Source organism: Schistocerca americana, chromosome 1 (assembly GCF_021461395.2).
Source record: "Schistocerca americana isolate TAMUIC-IGC-003095 chromosome 1, iqSchAmer2.1, whole genome shotgun sequence".
Lineage (NCBI taxonomy): Eukaryota > Metazoa > Arthropoda > Insecta > Orthoptera > Acrididae > Schistocerca > Schistocerca americana.
Genome location: NC_060119.1, coordinates 315,484,898 through 315,503,134, shown reverse-complemented (window position 1 = coordinate 315,503,134; position 18,237 = coordinate 315,484,898). Strand labels below are relative to the sequence as shown.

At 43.0% G+C, this 18,237-nt stretch overlaps 1 protein-coding gene across 1 annotated transcript in view; it reads right to left on the bottom strand.

The window, feature by feature from the left end:
- The window catches only part of LOC124546153 (vasopressin V2 receptor-like), a 219,386-nt gene that overhangs the window by 37,417 nt on the left and 163,732 nt on the right, over positions 1–18,237 (bottom strand). The window contains exon 6 of the mRNA XM_047125019.1: positions 10,327–10,421. Coding sequence (XP_046980975.1) covers positions 10,327–10,421 — 95 coding nt within the window. The remainder of the gene's footprint in view (positions 1–10,326; positions 10,422–18,237) is intronic.

Below are 18,237 nucleotides of genomic sequence, written 5' to 3'. Positions count from 1 at the left end.
ATAAAGTTGCATCTGCAAGGAAGAAGTCCAGAGCCTTAGCTGAGGCTTTGACTTCTCCAGAAAACATGGACAACCTGCGAAACAGAAAACGACAAAATGAGTCAGTGAAGAGTAGAGCAAATGCTAAAAAGAGGACCAAAGGAGAAACCGAAACCAAAGGAGAAACCGTAACCAAAGGAAAAATCGTAACCAAAGGAAAAATCGTAACCAAAGGAAAAATCGTAACCAAAGGAAAAATCGTAACCAAAGGAAAAATCGTAACCAAAGGAAAAACCGTAACCAAAGGAAAAACCGTAACGAAAGAGACTACCAAAGGAATTATAAAAAAAAATCAGCCTAAGAAACGAAAAGCGTCTACCACTGACACCGATTCCGACTCGACTCTGGATATCCAATTGCAAGACGATGATGACGACGCTGATGATGAAGAGTGTTGTTGCGTAGGGTGCGGTGAATTGTACAAAAAAAAAAAAAAAAAAAAAAAAAAAAAAAAAAAAAAAAAAAAAACAGAGGTTCAAATGGCTCTGACCACTATGGGACTCAACTTCTAAGGTCATCAGTCATCTAGAACTTAGAACTACTTAAACCTAACTAACCTAAGGACATCACACACATCCATGCCCGAGGCAGAATTCGAACCTGCGACCGTAGCGGTCGCGCGGTTCCAGACTGTAGCGTCTAGAACCGCTCGGCCACTCCGGCCGGCTGAACTGTACAGTTGCACTACAAAGGATGTGGATTGGATTAAAAGTATTAGCTGCCAACGTTGGCTGCATGAAGACTGTTCAAAATATGAATCTATGTGTGACGTATGTGGCAAAAAGCAGGGGAAATAAGTTCACCATTTCACCCAAAGGGCATTCGCCATTTCACCCATATACATGGGTGAAATGGTGAAATTGATAAAAATAAGTATTTTTTAAAACTTTTTTATCGCCTTAAAGACGATGTGGCACTGTTAATGTGTTACTTACGTATTTTGTGAAAGGAGAGTGTTTTTATTTTGTTTAAATAAACAATACCTTCCCAGAATGAGATTTTCACTCTGCAGCGGAGTGTGCGCTGATATGAAACTACCTGGCAGACTAAAACTGTGTGCCGGACCGAGACTCGAACTCGGGACCTTTGCCTTTCGCGGGCAAGTGCTCTACCAACTGAGCCTCCTCACAGCTTTACTACTGCCAGTTTGGAAGGTAGGAGACGAGGTACTGGGAGGAGTAAAGCTGTGAGGACGGGGCGTGAGTCGTGCTTGGATAGCTCAAGGCAAGTTTACATAAACAACGTGCAGCTCTGAAATTTTGTTTTCTGCTAGGTAAAAACGCTGCTGAAACTATTTTAACGTTGAAAATAGCTTACCAAGATGATGCTATGGGAAAAACTCAAGTTTACGGGTGGTTTGCTAGATTTAATAATGGCGACATGTCGACTGATGACAAACCTCGTTCTGTACGTCCAACAGCTGCCCGATTCGAAGAAAATATTGAAAAAATTCAAGAGCTTGTGCCCACAGACCGTCGACAGTCAACTGATCAACTGTCAGAGGTTAGTGGGTTACCTCGGAGTTCGGTTCAGCGAATTTTAAAGGAAGATTTTGGAATGAAAAGGGTTGCTGTCAAGTTTGTTCCTCCGGTTCTGACTGGCAGTCAAAAGGAACGTCGAATTGAAACATGTCGTGCTTTGAAACAACGGCTTGAAACTTATCCAGATTTTCTGTCAAAGGTCATTACTGGTGATGAGACATGGTGCTGTGGCTACGACCCAGAAACAAATCAACAGTGAAGCCAATGGAAGCCGCCATCGTCACGCTGTTCAAAAAAATGTCGTCAAGTCAAATCAATCATCAAAACAATGCTTATTTGCTTTTTTGATGTCAAGGGCTTAGTTCATTGAGAGTTTCTTCTCCCAGATCATACCGTCAATCAAATCTTTTATTTGAAAGTTGTTGGAAGATTGCGCACAGTGTTCGTCAAAAAAGACCCGATTTGTGGCAGACGGGAGACTGGTTCTTCCACCACGACAATGCACCTGCACACACAGCCACCTCTCTGAGACAGTTTTTCGCTAAAACCGGCATGGTTCCGCTGGCCCACGCACCTTACACTCCTGACCTGGTTCCGTGTGACTTTTTCTTATTTCTACTCACGAGAAGGGCATGAAAGGACACCGATTTGACGACAGTGAAGAGATCAAGGAAAAAACGAAGGAGTAGCTGTCATCCATTTCTAAAGACTACAAAAAAATGTTTCGAACTGTGGAAGCAGCAGTGGGACAAAATATTAGTGGCAGTAGAGACTATTTTAAAGAGCATAATGTTGTTTTTGTGTACAATTTAGTATATAGCTTTTAAAAAATAATTACGAGTTTTTTGGGTACCGCCTCGTGTGTTACTGCGAGAAGAGTTCAACAGAGCACTGAAAGACGTAAGTAGAAACAAGGCCCTTTAAATAGACGACGTCCCCGCAAAATCATTGAAATCTTTTGGAGAATCGGCCATGACAAATTGTTTCACCTGATGTGCAGCACATGTGAGACAGAGCTATATACCCGCAAACTTCTAGAAGAACATAATAATTCTATTTACGAAGAAGGCGTTGCTGACAAGTGTGAATACTATCCAACCATCAATTTAATTAGTCATGCTGTAAGATACACTACTGGCCATTAAAATTGCTGCACCACGAAGATGACGTGCTACAGACGAGAAATTTAACCGACAGGAAGAAGATGCTCTGATATGCAAATGATTAGCTTTTCAGAGCATTCACACAAGGTTGGTGTCGGTGGCGACACCTACAACGTGCTGACATGAGGAAAGTTTCCAACCAATTTCTCATCCACAAACAGCAGTTGACTGGAGTTGCCTGGTGAAACGTTGTTGTTCAAAATGGTTCAAATGGCTCTGAGCATTATGGGACTTAACTTCTGAGGTCATCAGTCCCCTAGAACTTAGAACTACTTAAACCTAACTAGCCTAAGGACACCACACACATCCATGCCCGAGGCAGGATTCGAACCTGCGGCCGTACCGGTCGCGCAGTTACAGACTGTAGCGCCTAGAACCGCTAGGCCACACCGGCCGGCCAAAACGTTGTTGTGATGCCTCGTGGAAGGAGGAGAAATGCGTACCATTATGTTTGCGACTTTGATAAAGGTCGGATTGTAGCCTATCGCGATTGCGGTTTATCGTATCGCGACATTGCTGCTCGCGTTGGTCGAGATCCAATGACTGTTAGCAGAATATGGAATCGATGGGTTCAGGAGGGTAATACGAAACGCGGTGCTGGACCCCAACGGCCTCGTATCACTAGCAGTCGAGATGACAGGCATCTTATCCGCATGGCTGTAATGGATCGTGCAGCCACATGTCAATCTCTGAGTCAACAGATGGGGTCGTTTGCAAGACAACAACCATCTGCACGAACAGTTCGACGACGTTTGCAGCAGAATGGACTATCAGCTCGGAGACCATGGCTGTGGTTACCCTTGACGTTGCATCACAGACAGGAGCTCCTGCGATGGTGTACTCAATGACGAACTTGGCTGCACGAATGGCAAAACGTCATTTTTTCGGATGAATCGAGGTTCTGTTACAGCATCATGATGTCGCATCCGTGTTTGGCGACATCGCGGTGAACGCACATTGGAAGCGTGTATTCGTCATCGCCATACTGGCGTATCACCCGGCGTGATGGCGTGGGGTGCCATTGGTTACACGTCTCGGTCACCTCTTGTTCGCATTGACGGCACTTTGAACAGTGGACATTACATTTCAGATGTGTTATGACCCGTGGCTCTACCCTTCATTCGATCCCTGCGAAACCCTACATTTCAGCAAGATAATGGACGACCACATGTTGCAGGTCCTGTACGGGCCTTTCTGGATACAGAAAATGTTCGACTGCTGCCCTGGCCAGCACAGTCTCCAGATCTCTCACCAATTGAAAACGTCTGGTCAATGGTGACCGAGCAACTGGCTCGTCATAATACGCTAGTCACTACTGTTGATGAACTGTGTTGAAGCTGCATGGGCGGCTGTACCTGGTACACGCCATCCAAGCTCTGTTTGACTCAATGCCCAGGCGTATCAAGGGCGTTATTACGGCCAGAGGTGGTTGTTCTGGGTACTGATTTCTCAGGATCTATGCACCCAAATTGCGTGAAAATGTAATCACATGTCACTTCTAGTATAATATATTTGTCCAATGAATATCCGTTTATCATCTGCATTTCTTCTTGGTGTAGCAATTTTAATGGCCAGTAGTGTACGACTGAATCATTTAAAGAAGACTGAAAAAACTTGTAGAAGCCGACCTCGGAGAAGATCAATTTAGATTCTGGAGAAATGTGAGAATATACTGAGGCAATACTGACCCAACGACTTATCCTAAAAGGCAGACTGAACCAAGGCAGAATAGAATTTGTAACAGTTTTACATTTAGAGATAATTTTCGGTGACGTGGACTGGACAACAGCCTTTGACATTTTGAAGGTAGCAACGATAAAATATAGGAATTAAAAGGTTATCTGCAGCTTGTGCAAATACCAGAGTCGGAAGACATAAAAGGGAAGTCGTAGTTGAAAATGAAGTGAGACACGGGTATAGCCTATCGCCGAAGTTTTTCAGTTTGTACATAGAACAAGACGCGAAGAAATCCAAGGTGATTCTTGGAAAGGGAATTAAAGTTCATGGAGGTCAAATAAAAATCTTACGGTCTGCCGATGGCCTTGTATTTCTGTCAGACGCTGCAAAGGATTTCGAAGAGCAGTTGAATGGAATGGGTCATGTTTTGAAAACAACTTGCAAGGTGGACATCAGCAAAAGTAAAGCAAGCGCAATGGAACGTAGTCGCATTAAATCAGGCGATGATGAGAGAATCAGCTGAGGCAGCTAAATAACTGATGATGGCCGAAGCAGAGAGGATATAAAGTGTAGACTGCCAATACCAAGAAAAGCATTTTTGAAAAAGAGGGATTTGTTAATATCTAATATAAGTTTATGCGTCTGGAAGTCTGTACTGAAGGTGTTTCTCTGGAGTGTAGCCCTGTATGGTACCAAAACGTGGACGATAGGCAAGCCGTAGAAATTTTTGAAAAGTGGTACTACGTAAGCGTGCTGAAGATTAGATGGTTCGGTCGTACAACAAACGAAGGGATACAGAATCGAACTGGGGAAAGAAGAAATTTATGGCACAACTTACTTAAATGAAGGAATCGGAACTTAGGTGACATCCAGAGGCAATGAGAAATTGTCGGTTTGGTAAAGGAAATAAGTTAAGAGGTAAAAATTGTAGACGGAGACGAAAGCTTGAATACGGTATTCAGGTTCACACGGGCATAGCTTGCTGTAGCTATGCAGAGGATAGAGTAGCATCGAGAGCTGCATAAAAGTAGTTTCCAGACTGAAGGCCGCAACAACAACAACAACAGCAACTACTACTACTACTACTACTACTACTCCTATTGCTCTACGTCTGTTCCGTAATGTCATAGCTAAGGAAGTTTCTAACTTAGAAACCCTAAGATTTAGGATCATGAACGTTATTTTATTAGTCCATTTATCATTCAACGCTACATCACTATTCGTAGATAAACGCAGTAGATTGTGCACCCACAGTCGAAAGTAAAACTTTCCACATAGAAATTCTAGTTAGCGTGTCTGTCCCGGACGTGTGTACCTGAGCTCATTTTGCAGTGTTATCGCCAACCCTCCGGTATCTGGTCGTTATCGTGTATTCACATATTAATAATATTAAGTGATCGATATGTTAGTACATCTCTTTTCCACGACTAGACAAGACCTAGATTCAAAACGAAGTACTGTGAGCTCTAGTAGCGCCGACACTATGGACGACTCATTGTTATTGGTCAGTAGTACGCATTTCTTTTTTTGTGTGTGTATGCGTGTAATTGGCTTGCGGATTTACTCACATAGCTATTAAAATGTTTGTGTATAGTATGTGCTGCATAACTGATAGCAACACTGTGTGATGAACAGGCGCTGGGGAGCCGGTGGACGGGGGAAGACATATTCTGTTACTGTCTCTGTTTCCTCTTTGCTCCAGTCTCCCAAATATAACTTATCTGTAACTATGTAAGATGTTTTAATACTTCCAATGTAGTAATATTAAATTATTTAATTACCATAAAACAAATAAAATATTTTAATGTCATCTAAAATTTTGTTAATATTAGTGAATATTACGTTGTTTTAGCATACCGTACAAGAAATTGCAATTCAGAAAATTATAGAATTTTGTGCGGAATTTTGAGAAATGTCTTGCTATTCATTCAAGAACTGCAACAGCACAACTTCGATACAGTTCTAATTTACACAATACAGAATCGAAAAGTGCGCTAACAGTTACCAGTATACAACTGAGCACTACGACTCTAAACGCTGGCCTACAAACTACAGCTACGCCAGCCTTTAAATGAAGAGAATGCAGTTTCTCGCTTAAGTTCGAGGATCGGTTTTTACATTCTTTATTTCTTTACCACAGTGTCTTTCACAGGCCGCGGTGGCCGATCGGTTCTAGGCGCTTCAGTCCGGAACCGCGCGACTGCTACGGTCGCGGGTTCGAATCCTGCCTCGGGCGTGAATGTGTGTGATGTCCTTAGTTTAGTTAGGTTCAAGAAGTTCTAAGTTCTAGGGGACTGATGTCCTAAGTCACATAGTCTCAGAACCATTTGAACAGAGACTTTTCCTTTCTGTTTTGCTTCCCTCAACTTCCTGTAGTTTGCTGGATCTACCTATAGACTCACGAGCCGTTTGTGAAATGTATGTTGTTGACACCAGGTAGGTCAGCCTGTGTACAGGCGCATTTATTTTGCTGCAATGTTACGGTCAGGCAGCATGCACACGCTTATTAGCCTCTCGTAAGCAACTGAAAAGTAACCTCTGTTAAATGTAGCTTGTAACTTTTACGATTTCTTACCTTTTTCGGGACAGTTTTCATGCTACTTCATTCTCCGAAAGTTATTTGTGAAATTTGGAGCTTTACATACGTAAAAAATATAAGCAATTGTAATCAAATCCTTGGATACGCGCTCTGGTGAGGAATAAAAGTTAAATAAATTTAAGAAATGTATAAATGCTTGTTAGTACTTAACACTGAAACATACAGGGTGTTCGGTTAGGCATATATGAGGTTGGTGCGCAAGTTCGCAGCATTTTTGTTTTGCATGTTGATACTCCGGTTGCTATGGGGTTATTTACCGATTGTCATTGTGTATTTGTAGTTCGCTGTTGCTACCAGTGTTTACATGTTGTATTTTGTTATTTGTAAATGGTGAGTGGAGCTTTGGACGCTAGAAAATCCAGTGCCAAGTGGAGGGATGGGAACATTTCCTACATATTCTTCTGTTTGAGTTTAACACAGGGGTGACAGCGTCGGAGGCAACCACAAACATCTGTGTATGGGTATAATGACACTGGCCAGAGCAGGGCAAGAGAATGTTTTTCTGGTTTTAAGGAGAAACGATTTGACGTTAGTGACTCTCCACGCTCAGGAAGACCTTCGGGATTTGGTGAAGCTCGTTCAAACGAATTCATCCACAATGATCCACGTCAGCGTACTCGAGAAGTGGCTAATATGATGTACCGTGATCATTCCGCCATGTGCGACATTTGCATGCAATCGAGGAAGTTAAAACATCGGGTGTATGGGTACAGCCAGCTCTACGTCAAACTCACAAAAATCAGCCGGTGACCATACATTATGTGATCAAAAGTATCCGGACACCTCGCTGAAAATGACTTACAAGTTCGTGGCGCCCTCCATCGATAACGCTGGAATTCAGTACGGTGTTGGCTCACTCTTATCCTTGATGACAGCTTCCTCCCTCGCAGACATTCGTTCAATCAGGTGCTATAAGGTTCGTTGGAGAATTGCGGCCCATTTTTCACGAGTTCTGCACTGAGGAGAGGAATCGATGTTGGTCGGTGAGGCCTGGCACGAAGTTGGAGTTCCAAAACATCCCAAAGGTATTCTAAAGGATTCAGGTCAGGACTTTGTGCAGGCCAGTCCATGATAGGGATGTTGTTGTCGTGTAAGCACTCTGCCACAGGACGTGCGTTATGAACAGGTGCTCGATCTGGTTGAAAGATGCAATCACCATCCCCGAATTGCGCTTCAACAGTGAGAAGCGATAAAGTGCTTAAATCATCAATGTAGGCCTGTGCTGTGAATAGTGATACGCAGAACAACAAGGGGTGCAAGCCCCCTCCATGAAAAACACGACCACACCATAATACCACCGCCTCCGAATTTTACTGTTGGCACTACACACATTAGGAGATGACGTTCACCGGGGATTTACCATGCCCACACCCTACCATCGGATAGCTACATTGTGTACCGTGATTCAACACTCCACAGAACGTTTTGCCACTATTCTATCGCCCAATGTTAACGCTCCCTACATCAAGCGAGGTGTTGTATGGCATTTACCGACGTGATGTGTGGCTTATGAGCAGCCGCTCGACCATGAACTCCAAGTTTTCTCACCTCCCGCCTAACTGTCATAGTACTTGCAGTGGATCGTGATGCAATTTGGAATTCCTGTGTGATGGTCTGGATATATGTATGCCTATTACACATTACGACTCTCTTCAACTGTCGACGGTCGCTGTCAGTCAACAGACGAGGTTGGCATGTACGCTGTTGTGCTGTACGTGTCCCTTCACGTTTCCACTTCACTACCGCATCGGAAACAGTGGACCTAGGGATGTTTAGAAGTGTGAAAATCTCTCGCACAGACGTATGACACAAGTGACACCCAATTACCTGACCATGTTCGAAGTCCGTTAGTCCCGCGGAGTGCCCCATTCAGCTCTCTCACGGTATCTAATGACTACTGAAGTCGCTGATCTGGAGTACGTGGCAGTAGGTGGCAACAAAATGCACCGGATACTTTTGATAACACAGTGTATGTGCATTTCTGGCTGCTCGTCGTCGATTGGCTTGTGAACAACACCGACGATTCCTGTCCTGTATAGTTACGAGAAATTGTGTCTTTATGCTAACATAAGGAAAAGAAAGGAATGGTTGAGCTAAAACAAAGCAGTAACACCCATACGAAGACCTGCACGCATCCACTAAAGATAATGCTATGCATTTGGTGGAATAGCTATGGTATAGTGTAGGAATTACTTCCAGTGAGGTGTAACCATCACTGTTGATGTTTAAAGTCGACGACTAATGCACCATGCAGACCCAATCCATAAACAACGACCAGGAAGACAGTGTGAAGTGATGATACCTCACGATAACGCCCACTGGTATTCTACTAGACAGACAAAACACCATGCAGGAGATGGGTTGGGAAGTTGTTCCGCACCCACATTATTCACCTGATTTTACGCCCTCATATTTTCTCCTTTTCCGCTCTCTGTCGAACATTCAAGGAATTTGCTTTCTGGAAAAAAATGCGCTCCGAACATGGAACGACGAGTTCTTCGCGTGAAAACCACGTGATTTCTAGAGTCGCGGAATCTGGAAGTTACCGCAGCGTTGGCAGGCTGTTGTAAATACTGAAGGAGTATATATTATTGATGACTAAAGTCTCTGTTATTTGTATGTACTGTGTTTATTAAACACGTGGGAAAAAGCTGCCAAGTTGTGCACCAACCCAATAATAACATAAAACGCAATAATTCGACATGTAATTCAGACATTTATTAACGGTATTTTCTACAAGTACGGTAACTCAATTTTTTACATATCTATGCACATCTTTACTCTTAATCTATGTACTGTTGATGCAAAACGTTAGTGTGTTAGTTGGACGACCATTTCTTGTGTATAATTTATAGAGGATATCGGAGGGTGACGCCGTAGCATACTCATCCCTGATCTGATATTTGGTGTTGTAACGGTGGAATTCAACAAGACAGGTTTTGAAATGAACCATTCTGGAAATTTGTAGTAAGGTCTTACGGGACAAATTGCTGAGGTCATAGATCCCTAAGCTTACACATTACTTAATCTAAATTAACTAACTTACGCTGAGGACAACACACACACCCATGCCCGAGGGAGGTTCAAAAATGGCTCTGAGCACTATGGGACTTAACAGCTGAGGTCATCAGTCGCCTAGAACTTAGAACTACTTAAACCTAACTAACCTAAGGACATCACACACATCCATGCCCAAGGCAGGATTCGAACCTGCGACCGTAGCGGTCGCGCGGTTCCAGACTATAGCGCCTAGAACCGCTCGGCCGCGCCGGCCGGCCCCGAGGGAGTACTCGAATTTCCGACGGGACCATTCTGAATGGTTAGAAAACAAGAGTGCTGCTAGGAATGCATAAAGTGGGAAACGTACCAGGTGACGTAGGCTCTTTCACCCCAAGGCACTTGGAACGTCGCCCAACAGTCGTACACGCCTGGCTCCGCTTCCTGGTACGAGAAGATGAACAGCTGTAACAAAGAGAACAAAAGTTTCCGTAAAAAATGAACGTATGAGAAGTACGCACAGTGCGTGCACTTCTACAGTACAGGGTATGAAAACGCAGTACACATGAACATAATCATCTCAAAAATCCAAAGTTATTTTTTCAAATAACTTACGGGAACGCAGTTGGGTGACGCCTCCATGAATAATCTTACGTCACCGTGCTACGTTTCCTTCAGTTATTTACACATTTTATAGGCCGGGAGAAACTCAACTTTCATATAGTTACATAAACAATTTTTGCTTGTTTGCAGATTCATGACTGCAGTTCTGGTACACATTGTAATCCCCGCTCCACAGTATCCTATCGCTTCGCTAGAAAAGACAAAACAAAATGTTGCAACCCGTTGCAAAAGCGGAGAACAGTGCGGCAACTCGCTTTCTGCGTTTGGAGGGGCACAACGCTGCGTGCTGAGTTGCTCCTAGTGAAAGGCAAGAGTGCACCATCACGTGGCACAGTACTTCCAGTATGGGCAAACCAGTCTGAATGACCATGAGATAAGCAGCAACTCTCTGTGCAGAATAGAGTAGTACGGGCTCCGGAGTTACGAGACCGGCGTAACAGAATCCAGCCGATACTAAAGAAAAGAAAAAAAAAAAAAAAAACAAAAAAAAAAACAAAAAAAAAATCAGTCGTAGATCAGTTTTCGACAGTTGTGCCTGTTTGTTTTCCTCTCTCGCACTCCTGAATTCGCGCTGTAACCACAGACTGAGTAGTTCCTCTGCTTGTTTCGCCGACCGCTATCGAGTGGTGCTAGCGACATCCGGAGTGGTTACGAGGCATGTGGTGTTGTCTGGGAGGCTCTCCTTAGTCGTCAGTGGTTCCGATAACAGCGGTGAACAGAGGCTCTACGGTGGGGATGTCGAGTTTTTGACATTTGCCATAGTCCTTGTACGTATTCTGTTTGACTCCGCAGGACGCGGTCGTAATTTAATAGCATGTAGATGGTAAATGGTTTCATTGTTTCTATAGCTTAGCCGCCGCTGCTTGATGTTTTTAGTTCCTTCGCCACAGTGACGCAACAGGCCAGTGTAGCGTGTCGTTGAGTGGTGCTGATGGTTCCGGTTGTTCGCTGATGTGTTTGTAGATCGTTACACCGATGTCAGCGAAGTTGTTAGTGGTGTTTTTAGTTTACCTGATTTCCCAGAAACTTCACTCAGTTTGAATAAGGGTCTAAATAAGCGAATACATGTCTCAGATGCTAGAGCTGTTGATTCAAAATCGATATATCGATGTGTTCCACAAAAGCTATTGATATATGTAGGTAACAAGTATTCCACTCTGTATCTACACATCGATATCGAAATCGTTATATCGAGTGCCGATATTTTTATCTTACATCACATTTTTTCGCAATTTTCGGTAAATACTTGAAATTGTTTTTTTTAAAGTGTAGTAGAACACAATTTTACTTTCCTGTATGAAAAAGTCCTATTACATTTTGAGCTTTCATCATATCCAGTCCCTCTCTTTGACTGTGTGAAACAAGTATAGGTGGCACTGGTGGGTAAGGGTGGGAGTGGCTGCGGAGTGAATGGGGTAGCAAAATTTCCTATGTGAAGAAATGTAACGCACTAGTTGCGCTAAAAAACAATCTCTAACTCAAGCAGTGTGTTGTTTCTTCACATCGGCATTCTTCAAAAACAGTTGCTAAAAATGATGAACAAAAACTTAAATGACAAGACTGGTCTTTACATTGGACGGAAACGTGTGGGGGGAAATGGTGACGTAATCTGCGCTCTGCGCTACCAACAGAAGCTGGAACGTGTAACATCGCCACGAAATTTTGATACTGCAACTGCTAGGTCGCTGGCGTTGGCAGAAAAGAGAAAGAGAGAAAAAAAAAATATCGGGGGACTTGACATGAAGTGTCCCGAAGACGTCTGATACGTGATGAAACCGTACGACAGACCCATTGAACACCTTTTATTGGGCTACTTACATGCAGTTACCATTGTTAACAAAGTGGTAGCCGACCGCTGTCGCCGAGCGGTTCTAGGCGCTTCAGTCCGGAACAGCGCTGCTGCTACGGTCGCAAGTTCGAATCCTGCCTCGGGCAGGGATGTGTTTGAAGTCCTTATCTTAGTTAGGTTTAAGTAGTTCTACGTCTAGGTGACCGATGAGCTCAGATGTTAAGTCCGATTATGCTTAGAGCCATTTCAACCATTTGAACAAAGTGGTTATCGCCAAGAATGAACGTGCATCGTGTTCCTTTGAATTCTTGCGCTAAGGGGGATAGGCACGTTGCTAGCTTGTTGGTGAACAGAACATCTAATAATCAACACCTAAATATACAGCTCCAAAACTGGCAGTGTATTTACAATGTGCAGCCTTTTTTTTATTCCCCAGTACTTCGTTATTTATTCTGTATACATGTCGTTATATCGATATTACTTTTGATATTCTGAATGCCGATAAAGACATTTTTTTGAATATTGAAACATCGGACTCCCGACATTTTAAAAAATATCGACATTCGTAGCATGTACTCCACCGTCTCTGTGAAAACGACGGTAAAAGTTTTCGAGGAATTTTATGTGCACTTCAGCGCACAAATAGTTCATTCGTAACGGTAGCACAGCGGCTAGCGTCACGACCCGTATAGGAAACCCGATTTTTGTTGTTTTCATTTAACTACTCATGTTCAAAAAATGGTTCAAATGGCTCTGAGCATTATGAGACTTAACATCTGTCAATTGAAGTCACATTACCCACAATTGATTCACATACAACGAGATTTAAAGAGAAAGTATTTTTTAACTTCATTAATCTAACATAAATGCAAATCATGAAATTAAATATAGCTGCGTTAACAAATCTTAGAAACATTACAAAGTGAAATATCTAACTGGTCTTTTTATCGAAACGGTTCAAATGGCTCTAAGGACTATGCGACTTAACGTCTGAGATCATCAGTCCCCTAGAACTTAGAACTACTTAAACCTAACTAATCTAAGGACATCACAAACATCCATGCCCGAGGAGGATTCGAACCTGCGACCGCAGCGGTCGCGCGGTTCCAGCGGTAGCGCCTACAACCCCTCGGCCACTCCAGCCGGCAACTACTCATGTCAGTAGAAGATTACTACACGAATGTTTTCCACTGTATATTGAAATAAAGTTGCCCTTATCGTCTATTAATAGTATGTGTGGCGAACAAATTTAAAAAAAAAGTTACATGTGTGATGTCTGTTCTTTTGGATATGTCCGAATATAATTGTTTCGAGTTGATGGCCAAGAAATCCACACTCTTTAGTGCGGATGCACATTTATGTTCGAACTCCAGCGAGAATCTAAAACTAGCGAGCGTGAAGGACGTGGACAGGAACTACGGACAGTTGACCCTGGAGGGGAGCGTGGGTCGCTCGGGAACCGTGCCGAGATAGTAACGCCCACTGGCGGCGAACACTACGGGTGCGTAGCGCAGTGCTTACGGCAACTGCCAAGTAAGCATGATATCAGAGGTTCGAATCCCGATCTGGCACACATATTCACTCGTCCCCGCCGATTCAGCACTAAATCCGATTTAGCTGATGTCATTAGTTCCTTTCCTTTCTCTCGCGAAAGGAGGTGTTTGAAATTGTTTTCGGTGAAGTTCCTGTGATGTATCTTGATCCATCAACTGCAAGCGACAGTTTTCGGAAAAGTGATCTGTTATGCGTGAAATCTTCAGCAGTGTTAATGACGTGAGATTCATAGGAAGAAATGTCACTGTGGCAGTCCTGCGTCGGGCATGGATGTGTGTGCTGTCCTTATGTTAGTTAAGCTTAAGTAGTTCTAAGTCTAGGGGACTGATGACCTCAGACGTTAAGTCGCATAGTGCTTAGAGCCGTTTGAACCGTTTCGATAAAAAGACTAGTTAGATATTTCACTTTGTAATGTTTCTAAGATTTGTTAACACAGCTATATTTAATTTGATGATTTGCATTCATGTTAGATTAATAAAGTTAGATAATACTTGCTCTTTAAATCTCATTGTATGTGAATCAATTGTGGGTAATGTGACTTCAATTGACAGATGTTTTTGAAAAGACAAACTTAACTTGCAATATAATTTCGCAAAAAAAAAAAAAAAACCCTCAGTGCTAGCAATTCACCACAATCAGTACCGCCTCCGTGTCCAGGTGATATATTTTTTCAAAGAAGTTCGAATTTCTTAAATGTTCTCGTTTATCAGCCAAAAGAATTTCATGTGCATTTCAAGTATTATGAGCAGCATTGCACACTGCTGGGCTTGTATGTATTTTTTTAATGAGAGACCAGAATATATCGCGTTCCCACCATTGCTGATCTAGAGGTAAGATAAATTAATCTATTTTTTATGTTTACAGGGACCAAAGTTATCAATTTTGAACAGGGCCAGATGATTCAGTGCCTAAGGGGCTGAATGTATTTTGCACTGATTGTATTTCTTTACTAGTATTGTGAGTTGCATTGCCCAATCAATTCATGTAAAATTTTGCTAACAATAACACAGAGTCAGCACACCACTTGTACTTACAACACGAAACACGACAATTCGAGTTTTGTACTCATTCCACAGATCAGACTTTCATTCAACATAATCGAAAAGAAATAATCTTTTTAAAAGAAAGTTATAATCTGGTTACGGTGGTACGCTCGCATTGATGGGTGGTTAACCCACACCACATAACTGGTCTGATTATTCTGCGGTGTGCTCGGCGGACGGGCGCCACACACGCGAAAACCTACTGCTGTGCGATTTATTTAGCCAAGGCGGCGAAGCCGACCTGTTATCCTGAAGGTGCGTTTACACCTGTGCGCCTTACAGCTCGTCCCAGCGCGGCTGTAGCTTGCCCCACACCCAAGTAGAGGCGCTCACTGCAAACACAGGTGGGAATGGAATCACACTCACGCACATGTTGGGCAAGAGGCATGCACCTACACGCGTGCCTCCACTTGCGTGTTTGGCAAGCTGCAACCGCACGGCGACTGACCGCAAGGTGCACAGGTGTGAACACACCTTAAGCAGCCTGTGGATCTGCTGGGTCACCGCATTGCGCTGGCGGTGCGCAATGTCGACCGAGCAATTCTGTGCGACGCAGTCTTCAGGGGGAACGACGGGGTGGCGGACAAAAATATTGCTGAAAATCACAATTTTCTTTCTCCGTCTTGGAATACAGTAGGCAGATGGGGTTCGCTTCAACGAATATCACATACGTTAAAGTTTTTATTGATATTTATTTATTGGAAAATATTAATATCTTCACTAGGTAATTGGGATTTTCCCGAGGCAACTCTGAAAGGAGGTAGATCGACGGTTGTCGCTGTAACTCCTGTTGTGGTTATTTGAAACCTGAAATTAACTTATCATCCTGATCTGTGCAGATGTAATCGTAGTTCATCGTAGAGAGCTGCAAAATTTTTTTGGCGAAATTATAGATATTTGAACCTATGACCATTTTTGGATCTTCCCTTTTGGCCAAAAAATAAAACCAAAATCAACATAAAAAAATCGGCTATGGTGAATCGAAGAGAATTCAGTTAACTTCAAGGGAGACCAAAAATCATTAAAATCGGATGAGAATTGTAGCGTGGGCGACGACAACCATGTCGAAATACATGGTTTTGAGAAAAACGCGTATAAAGTTTGGCAAGTATTTGTCATAGAAAGAAATGGACAATGCTTCAATCTTACAAGATACCATCGATGCCTGGTCCATAATAACTGTCGCTCCGGCTAGTGGTTGGCCGCTTTCTGCTACTTTGACCTGATAAGATCTTATTTTCGACCTCGAAGCCCTTCTCGTCGCTCAGCGCATCGTCGCCGGGGTCTCTATCTTCACAGAATCGGCGCGTTCCATCGCCGATTACGATTTCAAGAGCATTTGCCACGTGCATTAATGATACGTGGATTATTAAGTATGACCTACAATGAATAGACATACGGCCAAATGTGAAGCAATGTTGATAGCCAAGCTTCGGTTGGATGTTACTTTTGGAGCGTACGCATTTTGAGGAAGACCGACCAAACAACGCCCCAGCAAATCAGGTTTATTCAAACCGGTATAAATAGGGGTGATGTCATCGGTATGACTTGTGACAACCAGTTCTCTAACGCCGAGGCGTGTCGTGCACGCTTGGTTTCAAACGCTTGCAGAATCGTTACTTTTCTGAGTTCGCGCGTAATGTTTTGGGTAATAATTCTTCAATGTACAGGGTTATTACAAATGATTGAAGCGATTTCACAGCTCTACAATAACTTTATTATCTGAGATATTTTCACAATGCTTTGCACACACATACAAAAACTCAAAAAGTTTTTTTAGGCATTCACAAATGTTCGACATGTGCCCCTTTAGTGATTCGGCAGACATCAAGCCGATAATCAAGTTCCTCCCACACTCCCATCAATGAGTTCGAAAGCATCGTTGATGCGAGCTCGCAGTTCTGGTACGTTTCTTGGTAGAGGAGGTTTAAACACTGAATCTTTCACATAACCCCACAGAAAGAAATTGCATGGGGTTAAGTCGGGAGAGCGTGGAGGCCATGACATGAATTGCTGATCATGATCTCCACCACGACCGATCCATTGGTTTTCCAATCTCCTGTTTAAGAGATGCCGAACATCATGATGGAAGTGCGCTGGAGCACCATCCTGTGGTACGTTTAGCTCCCTGTTTGCTTTATTCGTCGACTTCCGCGGGCTACGCGTGAAACTTGCCCGCACGCGTTCAACCGTTTCTTCGCTCACTGCAGGCCGACCCGTTGATTTCCCCTTACAGAGGCATCCAGAAGCTTTAAACTGCGCATACCACCGCCGAATGGAGTTAGCAGTTGGTGGATCTTTGTTGAACTTCGTATTGAAGTGTCGTTGCACTGTTATGACTGACTGACGTGAGTGCATTTCAAGCACGACGTACGCTTGCTCGGCTCCTGTTGCCATTTTGTCTCACTGCGCTCTCGAGCGCTCTGGCGGCAGAAACCTGAAGTGCGGCTTCAGCCGAACAAAACTTTATGAGTTTTTCTACGTATCTGTAGTGTGTCGTGACCATATGTCAATGAATGGAGCTACAGTGAATTTATGAAATCGCTTCAATAATTTGTAATAGCCCTGTATGTACATTCGAATACCGTAATAAAAAAACTTTCGAGTTTTTTCGTCTGCCACCTGAAGTTGGCGTTATCATCTTGATGTTTTGTTGTATTTTAAACAGACCTAAGGTCTTATTTGAACAGTCTTTTTGTAAAGTAACTTATTTAATTTCCTTCTCGGGGGTTCCAACTTGGCTTTGTTACTAGCATGGCAAGGCAGCTTTGATTTTTTTAAGGTTGTCTAATAACTGACAGTTAAATTATTCTTTTCAAAACTTGTTTGGTAAAGTTATTATTTCAGCTTTAGATTGGCTAACTAGCTTTAATTAAATTTATTGCTGAGTTATGAGGCGCCCGTTGAATCTGTAATATTAGGGCCCGTTCTTAAATAGTACTCCGCGATGTAGTGACTATTAGATTTAAGGCAGGCATTCGTAGTAAAAGTTTTGATTGAATGATAGATTTTTTTAAATAGCCTGAGCTTTCAAGGAAGTGTGTTCAAGGGCAAATTAACGATGGAGATTCTGCCGTGTCTGATCATCCGCAAGCAGGGTGGTGAAGACGCCTTCCGGCAATCCAAGCAATATGTGCACGCAACTTGCCAGTCACCCTTGACAGCTTCATCTATTCTGTAAAAGTCTTTAATTAATAGATCAGAATCAAATTATCCTCGTCAGAATTAATATCCAGCCCTCCACTGTAATCATTTGATCCTACCACAGTTC